This window comes from Euleptes europaea, chromosome 6 (genome assembly GCF_029931775.1).
Source record: "Euleptes europaea isolate rEulEur1 chromosome 6, rEulEur1.hap1, whole genome shotgun sequence".
In the NCBI taxonomy this organism is placed as follows: Eukaryota; Metazoa; Chordata; class Lepidosauria; order Squamata; family Sphaerodactylidae; genus Euleptes; species Euleptes europaea.
In genome coordinates, this window is record NC_079317.1 from 68,293,752 (window position 1) to 68,307,519 (window position 13,768).

Consider the following 13,768-nt stretch of genomic DNA (forward strand, 5'->3'; position numbering starts at 1 on the left):
GACAGTATCACATTCAGACACTGCATAGGCTCAGAAAAGACAATGCCAGAAATGCCATTCATAACTTACCTATCAAAATTTGATCATGACCATGAGTGAATGTCAGAGATGGTCAGAATGATCCAAATCCCAGCCAATAAAATAGAGCATCCATCCAATACTAAGTATGCCGATAGTTGTACCTATAAACTATAAACATTTTTGTGGGCACTACTATAGTGCCTTAAACAGCAAGCTAAAAACTAGGCAGGTAAAGTTTTTCCTAGCATAGGGAGATATTGGTGTAAAATACTTTGTCTCGTAAATTAGTCTGTGTCGGCCTGTTCTTAAAGATACTGGAGTGAGACCAATAAATACTATCTTAGTAGAAATATACATTTCCAACTGCTGTATAGGAAAATACAAGCCTTGGCTAACATATGCACTTTTGTTTGCAATATGTAGTTTGACTAATGGTTTGATGTGTATCACTATAGCAGAGTTACAAGGCGAAAACGCATGGCCGCTTTAGCCTTTATTCCCTGGAGTCTAAAGCGACCACGTGTTTTCACCCATAGTGAACTTTATTATTCATAGAGCAACATCACTAACCCCCCCGCATCCACGGTTACCATGCTTGCCCAATAGCAGCAGGTATAGTAAGAACTACCGGAGCACAAACAGTGCCAAATGAGTACAAGTACCCTGACTGATACCAGTGAATTGTGTTTTTACCTGTGAGGGTCTCTGTCTATGTGTCTCTGCTTCCCATCACCTGCTTATCGCTGAACTCGTAAAAGCAGTTCACACCTTCTGGTCTCAGGCGCCAGGCCTGATTGCCCAAGTATCTTCCCCCCTGCTGTTCTTCCTGTCAGTACTCCCTCAGGCCGATGCGGCCTTGGAAGTGTGATAGCTTCACCAGACTTCCTGGGACTCGTCTGATGTTTTGTATTATGCCAAGCTTGTAACTTCCCATAACAATAAGTGTGAACCCCAGTGCCCCAGAGCCCTGGTGTCAATATATTCTGTAAACCCGATTAGCCCCTCACTTGCAACTTGCTATCTGTGCCTGTCTCATCTCCTGATGTCTTCAATAAATCCTTTGTTTCTTTATCAACGTCTGAACATTTGATTTGGAGAAGTAAACTCAGAGAGAGGGGATCTCTCACATTAAGTTGCAAGTCTTTGCCTCTCGGACTGCTGCTGTACCTTTTGGGACAGAATGCCAGGCGACGAGGAAAACACCCCCACTACCCCTGACGCACCGGACGAGCCGGTGGTACCGGAGAAACCGGACCCCAAGGAGGAGGGTGCCAAGCCAAAGAAGCCTAAGGATCCCATTCCCGACCAAGGCCGGGACGGACGTCCCCGAGGACTTTTTAACAACTGGCTGGACTCCCCCAAGGGTTGGTCTCTCTCACGAACCGCGGCGAAGGATCGCCGTCTGGCCTTCCCCAGCACGGGACTCGAAGGGGACCCGGCGCGCAAGGAGGCCCTGATGGAGGAGGAACGCAGGCAGTGGCAGGAGGATCGCCAAGCCATGCAGGAGCAGATGGAGACCATGCAACGGGTGATGGGTGAGATGGCGGCGGCCCTGGACGCGCTGAAAGTGCAACCGCCCGCCGGTAACCCCCCGGACGGAGCACCGGCAGCCCCTCCTGCGCCTCCTAGCCTCCCGTCCCGTCGGGACCTGAAAGTCACGTACGACGGTTCCGGGGACCAGTTGACCTTTTTCATGGTCCAAGTGGACATTTTTATGCGGGAACAGGGCCGGACCTTCACTTCTGAGGAGTCCCGAGTGCAGTACGTGGCGTCCTTACTGCAAGGGGAGGCGGCCGCCTGGATGGTGTTGCAGTATGAGCTTCGCTCACCGGTGCTGCGAACTCTCGACGAGTTTATGGTAGCGCTCCGCAACCGCTTTGAGGACCCGACTCTAGGTAAGCGGGCTAAAGCCTCCCTGATGCAACTGCGCCAAGGGACCAAGTCAGTGGCGCAGTATGCAAGTGAGTTCCAGTCAATGGCCAGCCGAATCCTAGACTGGAGTGAGGCCACTTTGGTACAGTGTTTCAGAGAGGGTCTCAACCCAGACCTCCAACATTGGGCCTTCATGCAAGGGAACCCCCCGGACGTGGAAGGTTGGGTTCGTCACGCTGCCGACATAGAGAATCGCAAACAACTCCTGACCTTGTCCAAACAGCGCGTTGGACGAGACCCGAGGCCCCGAAGCGACCGGGGCCGAGACTTCCGACCGGGGGGCAGCGGGGGCCTCTCGGCCGCGGAACGCCGCAAGCGGTTTGAGACCGGTGTCTGCCTGACCTGCGGAGGTAAGGGCCACTTTGCATCGCAATGCCCCTCTCGGGCAGACCGCCCCAACCCCCCGCGCCAAGCCCCGACCGGACCGCAGAAGGCGGCTGCCGAAGACCAGTCCCGGCGCAGGAGCGGACTACTAGGCCGACGCTCCGGCGCACCCTCCGCTCTCCACGCGCGCCCCCAGGACGGGGCCTCCACCTCTACTGGCCCGACGGGGTCTCGGATTACAAATACCACTTTTGATTCGGACGGGTCCCCGACAGCCACCACTCCTTCTCCCTCTTCCAGCGAGGAGGAGGAGTGGGAACAACCGGCAAAAAACGCCGTCGGTCTGCTGTAAAGGGGGCTCCGCAGCAGACCGCCCCTGTCGTTGTGCAAGGAGCTCCACCGATGGTAAGCGCCCAAGAGGACAATGTGTATGTGCGTGTTCACCTGTCCCTGCCAAAAGGGGGTCCCAGTTTAGAATTCCCCGCCTTAGTTGACTCGGGGTGTGCCCGCACCATGATTAGCGAGGAAACTGCCAAGAAGCTGGGGGTCCGGCGCAAACGGCTTCCGGGACCTCTTCGCTTTTCCCAAATGGACGGGAGTGACTTTAAAAGGGGGCCAGTTACCCACAGAACGGCAGCCGTGATCATGGCCGTGGGAGAACATTGGGAACGCTTGTATTTTACCATTGCCCCTATTGTAACCCCAGTGGTGTTAGGGATGAACTGGCTACGGGGACATAACCCCTCCATCGACTGGGTTAAACGGGTGCTCTCGTTCCCTGACAGCCCCTGTGGGTTACACGATAAGGAACGGGTGGCCCGGACTTCGGCCGCCGCGATTGTAGGGTTCCCCCCCCCAGCCGCCGTTCCTCCTCAACTGCCCACCGAATACTCGCAGTTTGCGGACGTCTTTGATGTTAGAGAATGTGACGAGTTACCCCCCCACAGAGAAACGGACTGTGCCATTGAAATAGTGGGGGAAGGCAAACTGTCTAAGGGGAAGGTCTACCCCATGAGCCCTAGTGAAAAGGCGGTGTTACGGGACTATCTGGATGCCAACTTGGCGAGAGGTTTCATACGCCCCTCCAAGGCTCCTTATTCGGCCCCGGCCTTCTTTGTGAAGAAAAAGACGGGAGATTTAAGACTGTGTATTGACTTTCGTAGGCTGAACGCCGTTACCCAGTCTAACGCTTACCCTCTCCCTCTTATTCCCGACCTTCTAGCACAATTAAAGGAGGGCCGAATCTTCACCAAACTGGACTTAGTGGAAGCATACCACCGCATTCGTATTAAAGAAGGGGACGAGTCCAAAACAGCCTTTTCCAGCTGCTTTGGAATGTTTGAGTACCTTGTCATGCCGTTCGGACTTTCGGGGGCTCCCAGTGTGTTTATGCAATTAATTAATGAGGTTTTGCATGATTTGCTGTTTCGGGGGGTGGTGGTATTTCTCGATGACATTCTCATTTACTCTGAAACCATGGAAGAACATGTGCGCCTTGTGCGAGCAGTGCTCCAGCGGCTGCGGGAGCACAAATTATACGCTAAGGTGTCCAAGTGTGAATTCCACCAACCCTCCATTACTTTTCTTGGGTATGTGATTTCCCATCAAGGGTTAGAAATGGACCCCGCAAAGGTCCAGGCGGTGCGGGATTGGGAACCCCCCACTACTCGCCGCCAGCTCCAGCAGTTTTTGGGGTTCGCCAACTTTTATCGGAACTTCATTCCTAACTTTGCCCAGGTTGCGCTTCCCCTCACTGCCTTGTTGCGTACGAAGGACAAGGGGGCTAGCGCCTCGTTGCCCTCGGCCCGTCTGCAATGGTCCCCCCAGTGCCAGCAAGCTTTCGATTGTTTAAAACTGCTTTTTTCATCCGAACCCGTTTTGGCTCACCCAGATTGCACCAAGCCTTTCGTGGTGCAAGTAGATGCCTCGGATGTGGCCATGGGCGGGGCCCTTTTGCAGAGGGATGAAGGGGGGCAGTTGAGGCCGTGCGCCTACTTCTCCAAAAAGTTTTCCCAGTCCGAAATCAACTGGGCCATTTGGGAGAAGGAGGCGGCGGCGGTCAAGCATGCCCTCACCATATGGAGACACTTTTTGGAAGGTGCCGAACTACCGTTTGAAGTATGTACCGACCACAAGAATCTCGAAGCTCTCAAGGGGGCTAGAAAGCTCAACGCCAAACAAATTCGGTGGGCCCAATTTTTTGCTAAATTCCGGTTCACTCTCAAGCATGTCCCTGGGAAGGAAAATGCTCTGGCCGACGCTTTGTCACGACTCCCCCAGTACCGCAACGATTTCGATCGCCCTGTTGATTCCCTGTTCACCCCCGAGCAGCGTGGGGAGGTCCCAAGCTTAGCCGTCACTACCCGGTCCCAAGCCCATCGACCGGAGGCCCCCCCTACGCTCAAGGGTGTTCCGGAAGCCTTCCAACAGCGGCTCCGGGACGCCTCCTTACAGGAGGAGGAGCATCATCTTCTCCCCCCTGGCCTGGAACGAACCAACGCTTGGTGGGTGCAGGGGGGAAAACTCTATGTCCCATCTTCCCTTCGCAAAGAGGTTTTGGGACTTGTACATGGTGCCAGGTTGGCGGGTCATTTTGGTTTCATAAAAACGCTCCACCTGGTACGGAGGCAATTCTGGTGGCCCGGTATGAGAGCTGACGTGGAGCTGTATGTGCGCAGCTGCCCCACTTGCGCCACAGCCAAGAAACGGATGGGAAAACCCCCAGGGCTCCTCAAACCGCTCGAGAACCCCTCCCGTCCCTGGGAAATCATAGCCATGGATTTTATCACCGACCTACCTCCCAGCCGGGGAAAAACGGTTCTTTGGGTAATCACGGACCTTTTTTCCAAACAGGTCCATTTCGTTCCATGTGCGGGCCTTCCCTCAGCCCAGGGCTTGGCTAAACTATTTGTCACGCATGTCCTCCGGCTACACTCGATCCCGAGGAAGGTCCTCTCCGACCGGGGGGTCCAGTTTGTTGCCAAATTCTGGCGAGCTTTCCTAAAACTCATGGGGGTGGAGGAGCAGGGCCTGTCTTCCGCCTATCACCCCCAAACGGATGGTCAAACAGAACGAGTAAACGCGGTGGTAGAATGTTATTTGCGTTGCTATGTGAATTTCCACCAGGACAACTGGGTCGACCTGTTGCCATTCGCCGAATATGCGTACAATAATGCGCCTCATTCCTCTACTGGCTTTAGTCCCTTCCAAGTGATATACGGGACGGAATTCGGTCCTTTCGGTTCCGCCCCCGTCACGCCAGAACTCCAAGCCACCCCTGATCTTCAGGAGTGGGTTCAGGTAGTTAAATCCACCTGGCCGTGGCTGCTCAAGAATCTTGAGAAGGCAAAAGGCAAGTACAAGGAACAGGCAGACAAACACCGGTCTCCGGGGTGGGAACTAAAGGTGGGGGAGCAAGTCTATCTGTCCACCAAAAACCTCCGCTCTCTTCGCCCCTGCAAAAAACTGAGCGACCGTTATGTAGGACCTTTCCCCATTACCAGAGTGATCAACGAGGTTACGGTGGAACTGAAACTCCCGAAGACCCTCAAGGGGGTCCATCCCGTCTTTCATATAAGTCTCCTCAAACCTTATGTAGCGGCACCTCAGTTCCACCCCCCTCCCGAACCTGAAATTCCTACTGTGGTAGGAGGGGATACCCATCTGGAAATCTCCAAGGTTTTAGACTCCAAATGGAAGAAAGGAAAACTGTTTTACTTTGTTCGTTGGAAAAACCTTGGGTCCGCTCATGATGAATGGGTGGCCGCACCCCACATGGCGGCCCCTCGCCTAGTCCGAGACTTCCACCTCGCTTATCCCGATAAGCCTCGTCCTCTCGAGGACCCCGGAGGGGGGCCTTAAGGGGGGCAGAATGTGAGGGTCTCTGTCTATGTGTCTCTGCTTCCCATCACCTGCTTATCGCTGAACTCGTAAAAGCAGTTCACACCTTCTGGTCTCAGGCGCCAGGCCTGATTGCCCAAGTATCTTCCCCCCTGCTGTTCTTCCTGTCAGTACTCCCTCAGGCCGATGCGGCCTTGGAAGTGTGATAGCTTCACCAGACTTCCTGGGACTCGTCTGATGTTTTGTATTATGCCAAGCTTGTAACTTCCCATAACAATAAGTGTGAACCCCAGTGCCCCAGAGCCCTGGTGTCAATATATTCTGTAAACCCGATTAGCCCCTCACTTGCAACTTGCTATCTGTGCCTGTCTCATCTCCTGATGTCTTCAATAAATCCTTTGTTTCTTTATCAACGTCTGAACATTTGATTTGGAGAAGTAAACTCAGAGAGAGGGGATCTCTCACATTACCTTTATGAGAGAAAAATCAATCAAATAGTCATGCAGAAAAAAATCACAGTTTCAACAACAGACAGTGTAAATGCCTCTTGCTGAACCAAAAGGATAATCTTACACCACCACCACAAAAACACACGACTAACCACCATCCCTCTGTGGTCATAACATAACTAAGTCTGACCTCAAACGATGTCATGCTAATGTACACTTGACATGATTAACTGAAAGATGTTAAATACAGTTTCTATTTCTAGCCACAATACTATCATAGACACTGTACTTCTCATAGAGGTAAAATACGGCCTGAAACACCTGCACCTCATGCAAAAGGAGCTGAAGTAGAACAAAAGATATATATCAAGTAAACTGAAATGCCTGACATCGTCCAGTGGTATGATAGGCCAGGCAGGATTTAGCCACCATGCATTTAAGCTGAGTTAAAACATAAGGCACATTTACTATTTGTGAGCATCTTTCCATTTCCAGCAAGTCCCTCTAGAATCTGATCTTCTCCAACGCAAAAGCAAGTACCTGTCTCCACTGTAGAATGTACTGAGAAATACTGATAAAGCCAAAAAACAACAACCCAGGATGCAATTAATGCTCATTTGCTTGTGTCTTGTGTGACCCTTATCAAGCCTTAATCTTGCACTGTATGCAGAACTATATCACCACACTATAAATATATTTTAGATGTTAATATTTTTCAATTGCATGGTACCTTACAAAAATTACTTCCTATAGCCCGTAACCTGTACATGTAACATCTAGAAGCCACTTTTTACTGAGACACATCTGCAGGCTTCCGCTATAATAGTCCATAAAGGTCTGGAATTAGTTCTCCTCACTAGGATTAGATGGGTGGTGCTCCTCATCATGACTGTTGTTCCACTCAAGAAATCCTGGAGGATTTAAATGTCCAGAGATTTCTTCCTCTGGATTTTCTTCAGGAGTCTCATTTGATAATTTGATGACGCAAACCTATTGTAAACTTTTAATCTCCATATCTACTACCCTATCACTGAAATAAATACCATCTCTTTTTCTCCTGGCCTTTTCAATGGCCTATACTGTCTTCAAAGGAAACAGTAGGTAATTGGGCTAGGGAATCATGGTGTATTTTTGCAGCCTGGTCATTGTAACACACTGATGCCATGCAAAGCCTTATAAGTGACAGTGGGAGGGGCAAAAAAAAAAAAACCAAGTTCTGAGATACCCAGGATTTCATGAGATCTTTTCTGGGAAGCATCCCCAAAATGAATTCCATTGGAGAAAGTGTTATTATCTGAACAGGGCCTGACCGAGTAGGAAGGAGAATGGAGCAGCTGTATTCCCATTTCAAGTCACTTGATCATGTGGTAGAAATGGCATGCTTTGTCCTCTCACAAGGGTTGCCAGCCTCCAGGTGGTGGCTGGAGATCTCCTGCTATTACAACTGATCTCCAGGAGACAAATATCAGTTCACCTGGAGAAAATGGCCACTTTGGAAGGTGGACTCTATGGCATTATACCCCATTAAATTCTCTCCCCTCACCAAAGCTTGCCCTCCTCCTGGAGCTGGCAGCCCTAACTCCCACAGAGATGTGGACGGGTTGGTTCTACGGGTAGCAAAAGTAGGCATCTGTCAAATCCTGGCAAAGTGTCGATTGGCCATTTGTGAAGAATACAAAGAAAGAAATGTGTAGTGATAGAAGATGTATCAATTTAAAATTAATCAGAGAGCTACCACCAAGAGGTCTAAATGTGTTTTGTGAGCAGAGCAAGTTTTTCCTTTTTTTAAAAAAAATACATATAATGCTTCTGCTGAGGTGGGCTGATGCTTTTCACAGTTACTTTGCTACTTCTGGTGTCACTGTGAAGTTTTTTATTTCGGTCTTATTATTCACGCAGCATTTTTATAAGATATAATAATTAACACTTAAATGTTTTACCCCGAGTTGCTTCAGTGGGCTGCTGCGCCTGCTTGTAACCAATACTGGGCCACTGCACGGAGTAAATCCAGTGACGCTGGGTGGAAGTTTCCTCGTGTGAACTGTCATGAGGGCTGGCGGCTGTTCAGACAATGGCTGAATGAGTTGCGATCTTTTTTTTTTAATTTGTTGAGCTAACGTTTCCTAACTAAACGACTGTCCATTAACAACTTCCTGCATAAACCAGCTGGTATGTCAACAATATGAGGAAAGGAGAAAGAGCTTTAACATCCATGAGTTTGACTCCTAATTCAAGGAAGCAGGATTCGTTCCAAGAGCACTCACTGGCAACAACTTCTCACAGGAATCTGATCTGTTATTTTGGAAACACTGGAGAATTTACCAAAAATCTACAGAGGAACTTTTTTAAAATCTAAAAGCAAAGGCATCTTAGTGCATGGAAAAGGAGCATGCACTGAAATGAGCAACATAAAGCCAATAACAACTTAGGAATGCAAAATAAACAGTAAGGAGAGGTAAAGCTGGAAAGGTTGAAGTTTTTTTTTTTCTTTGCTTAAATTCTGGTAACTTTATTGGTTCCTATAATCCTTTTTGTATTTATATGCAGACACCCAAGAGGTACATCAAATATGAATAATTTTACCTTAGCACATGTAGGACTGAACGTCCCCCACATTAGATGTTTTGTCACTAAGGAAAGGTTAAAAACTCTGGCAAAACCGTTATCCATCTTTGGAATTTTTTTTTTTAGTACGCTGGGCATGAAATTAGCTTTTAAGTCCCTGCAGCCCTTATAAATTCATGCCATCTTGCACCAGTTTTGCTTGTCATATTGCAAATTATTTATTCAGTAATGGAAGTTCTGTGTTTTAGAAATCATTTTATATCTTCTAATAGGTTACTAAGGAGCCTACATGTTTTCTGAGGAAAGATGCAAGGTGGGAAAAAATTAAAGAAAATTAATACTAGCTGTTTCCTTACTAGTTGTTGAAGCATATTGTTCCTCAATTTCATTTGTGTCCCATCCTGGAGCTGTGACTTGTTTGAGAATTGCTGATGTGGAGACCTCTTCTGCATTGCCATCTTGTAAAATCAAATCTGTTGTCACCATGTTAAGTTTCCCATGAAAATTTCCACCACCACCCACAACATTTTCATCTATTCCTTAGGCTTACAATCACCTTTATTGACAGTGATCTAGGTAGATTGTTTAGACTTGTAGGCTTATAAACAGATATAATCCTCTTAAACTATCTTACTAACCATGTGATCATTTGCCAAAAGGCTGATGATACAACTGTGTCGAAAGGTTTGTCAAAAGGTTGATGACTTTTATCAACAGAACCTCCCTCTTTATTATGGGCCTATGACAAAGGATGATCTTCTCTTGACAAAAGTATACCTATAAGGATAACCAACAAATTTTGTCCAATCAAGGAATTTTTCTCCATTTCTGTCTCTCTCCTTTTTCCTATTAATTAAGCACTGTAAGGTAACTATTTTGTTGGCAGCTACTTTTCCTGATTAGAGTTTGGATTTGTTTTAGTAAGATTGTACAGCTGGTAGAGCCTGGAAGAGGGAGAATTAAATAAAAGATTTGAGTCTGTGTGGTAGTTTGCAAATAGTCTGATATTAACATTGTTTTCTAGTTCCAAAATAAATTGGATTTGATCTTTTAATGGAAGAATACTAAAGGGAATTAAAGACTAAAGGATGCCTTCAGAAGCCATCCACCGATTTCAGTTTTTGTTCAGCAGTTACTACGTGACAGGAAATGATCAGAACACTACTGAACCAGGCCACAGAGGAATAAAATTATTTGAGTAATGGAGAAAGAAAAAACAACACCATTCTGGATTCAATAATGCCTGGGAATTGCAATGATGAATGTTTGACAAGATAATGATTTCATGTCAACAAGCTTTTGTGTCACTTCTCATATATATAAAGCTATGAAGATTTCATTGCAGACTAAGGAAGAAGGAGAGGCACAGAACTAGAATGGAAAAAGAGCCATGACTAAAACATAACTATTGAAATCAATGACAAAGCAAAAGCAAGGAAGCACAATGCAAGGAAAGTCACTGTATAGAAGTGTTTTCTCTTTGTTTTCTGGGGGGAAATCATTAAGAAATACTTAATGAAACTGGATTCTATAATAAAGATTTTATTTTAGTAGTGCAATCAGTTATCCATTCCACATGCAGTTTTTATACGAAAGGCTCCACACTGACAATTTTTTAAGAAAAGATGATCAGCCACAGCCTAATTTTTTTAAAGCATTTGGATTGATCACTATCCTTGAATTCCATAGCTTCCCATAGCGGCAAATGGAAAGGAAGCATAAAAGTTTGTGCCTTATGCAGGTACACCTTTTCCAGAAGCAACTATCAGAAACCAAGCAAATCAAGGCCTTCTGGATCAGAGGCACTGTTATATTAAACTAAAACTATAGAATGGCAGTGAAATACTTTAGCCAAGCTGCTTGGCCCCTTCCAGTGCAGTATACCTGCTGTGCATATGCACAAACATCAGAACTCGCAGAATACTTTATTACTGCAAGTGCTTGAAAGGTCTTACTGGTTGGCATGTGTTGGTATTTTGTGTGATACTGACAGACAAACATCAGCCTCAATTCTTGCTACCAGTGCAAGATGTCTTGTTGAAAATGGTTGGATGAATCACAGTGCAATCCTATGCAGAATTACTCCAGTCTAAGCCCATCTAGGAAACTTCTGATCACTAAGACAACTGGTCTCTTGGCCCAGATATATCAAACAACAGAAAAAAGTACTGACTAGAATATAGGTAATGTATTACCCTTGCTGGATAGGAACATAAGAAAAGACTTGCTGGATCAGACCAAGGTCCATCAAGTCCAGGAGTCTGTTCACACAGTGGCCAACCAGGTGCCTCTAGGAAGCCCACAAACAAGACAACTGCAGCAGCATTGTCTTGCCTGTGTTTCACAGCAACTAATATAATAGGCATGCTCCTCTGATACTGGAGAGAATAGGTATGCATCATGACTAGTATTAATTTTGACTAGTAGCCATGGATAACCCTATCCTCCATGAACATGTCCACTCCCCTCTTAAAGCTTTCCAAGTTGGCAGCCATCGCCACATCCTGGGGCAGGGAGTTCCACAATTTAACTATGCATTGTGTGAAGAAATACTTCCTTTTATCTGTTTTGAATCTCTCACCCTCCAGCTTCAGCAGATGACTCCATGTTCTGGTATTATGAGAGAGGGGGAAAAGCTTCTCCCTGTCCATTCTCTCCATACCTTGCATAATTTTATGTTTCCCTCATCATCTCAACAGAGATGTTGTGCTGTGCACTCCCTGATGTTCTTCCGACTGCCACCACAAAAGGGAATCTCCAGAAACTTGATGAACTTGTGTAGAGTTTTTATTATTAACCCCATATCTTGATACCTCACCAGCTATAAGGATGGCATTGAATATATGTTGTGCAACCAATGTCAATCAATTCGCTTCTGTCACCAAGACTCTCTCTCAGTGCACAGCCAAGGATCACACTCATTGTTCTTATGCTGGCCATTGGCTGTAACAACAATAAACAATAAAACACTCATTGTTCCGGAATGGAACCAGTGCTCTTGTTTTTATTCAATATAGCCTGAAAACTGGGCTATCCCAAGATGGGGGGGGGGGAGAGAGAGAGAGATGAAACAGTTCCTGCAGTAAAATCAGGAAGAACTCACGAAAGTAAGTGCACAATGTAAGTGCAAATGAATATTTGAAGGCTGAGCAGGTTTTGGGAATATAAGTAAGTAAACAGCAAACAAGATATCAACTAGAGATATAGCCACTTTCAGGATTACCTCAGTAAAAAGAATTATGCTTACTAGAACTAGGAGAAAGTTGTTCCCGGCCATCATATTTGTCCCCTTCAATTCCAGGTTCTTCATGTTCTTGGGATGAATCTTTTTGCTTCTCATATGAGTCTAAATCTGTCATGGTTAAGTTAAAGGATTATTGCTTTTTTCCATAATTCTATAAAGAAACCGGAATTTGAGATCTTCTGATAAATATGCCCCACAATGGGATTTCTCTCTCTTCTGCATTGAGGAACTGTTTACTGGGAATTTTCCACATTTTCTATTGGCATCTGTTTCCAGTGATGGGTCTTGGTCTTTTCCTTGTGGCAGCACAGAGAAAACATCTAGTGCTGTCACCGGTCATTTTTTCATCCATTCATTTACATCACTAAAAGATGAGTAGATGTAAACCTGATGGAAAGAATCTAAATGATAACAGGAAAAGAAGCAGCAATCCAAAGAGAGGAAGCTGTTGAGAAGAGGGACACTTCAATGAGAAGAAGATCTCATTGAGGGGGGGGGAAAGAGAAATGAAACTTTCTATTTTAACACAATAGAATGAAAGGCGGTGAAGTGGGATAAGAAATTCATGCTAGAAAATTCAGCATGTGTTCTTCTGAAATTACAAACTATTTGCCATAGTTTTATCCTAAGAAAAGTAATTCTTAGTTGTCAGATTTGAATCCCAAAAACATGCATAAGGAATTAAATGTATCCTGCACCTAGAATGAAACATTAACAAAATTCTATGGATGTTCTCCAATACAATCATCTTCATTATTTTCTGATATCAACTGTAAACTATGAGGTAAAGTGCAGGTACATTCATTCCCTGGAAAGCAACATCAGCATAGTGGAGTGGATCATAAAAATTCCTTGCCAACTTAAGTCTTAGCCTCAAAGTCTAGTTAAGCCTAGTGAAAAAGTCAACATGAAAGAAAGGTAAAGGTACAGAAACTGAACATAAAATATACTACAGAACGTATTGAATGCTTGGTTGAAAACTAGGTAATTGGTAAAGCAGCAATTACCAACCAAGAGGGAAATATTAAGCATGAGAAGTACATCCTACTATCCAAGCATGTTAGACCAACCCAAAAGCAACAGGAGTGCACAAAAAGCAGAACAAGACTTAGAGGGAGACAAGCGCATTGGTGCACCACATTAGCACTGATCCACAGGATCATGAAGACCTTGGATCTACGTAGGTAATGAACAGATTTGAGATGAAAAGTCCAAGGGTGTAGCTGCAGTTTGGGTTACCAACCTCAAAATGGGACCCAGCGTTCTCCCCAGATTACTACAGAGATCGTTTCCTTGGAGGAAATGGCAGCTGCAGAGGGCAGAATTTATCTTAAGGAATTTTTCAAGCCAGAGTTGGCAACCGTAGTTGTAGCATTTGCTATTTAAAGAAGCT

The 13,768-nt window shown here is 46.0% G+C and overlaps 1 protein-coding gene across 1 annotated transcript in view; it reads right to left on the reverse strand.

Annotated features, from left to right (window-relative positions):
- CD44 (CD44 molecule (Indian blood group)) overlaps window positions 1-13,768 on the reverse strand; it is a 101,299-nt gene that overhangs the window by 23,605 nt on the left and 63,926 nt on the right. Inside the window, exons 7-8 of the mRNA XM_056851018.1 lie at window positions 9,488-9,651; window positions 3,472-3,480 (exon numbers count right to left, since the gene is read on the reverse strand). Of these exons, the coding sequence (XP_056706996.1) occupies window positions 3,472-3,480; window positions 9,488-9,651 (173 nt within the window). The remainder of the gene's footprint in view (window positions 1-3,471; window positions 3,481-9,487; window positions 9,652-13,768) is intronic.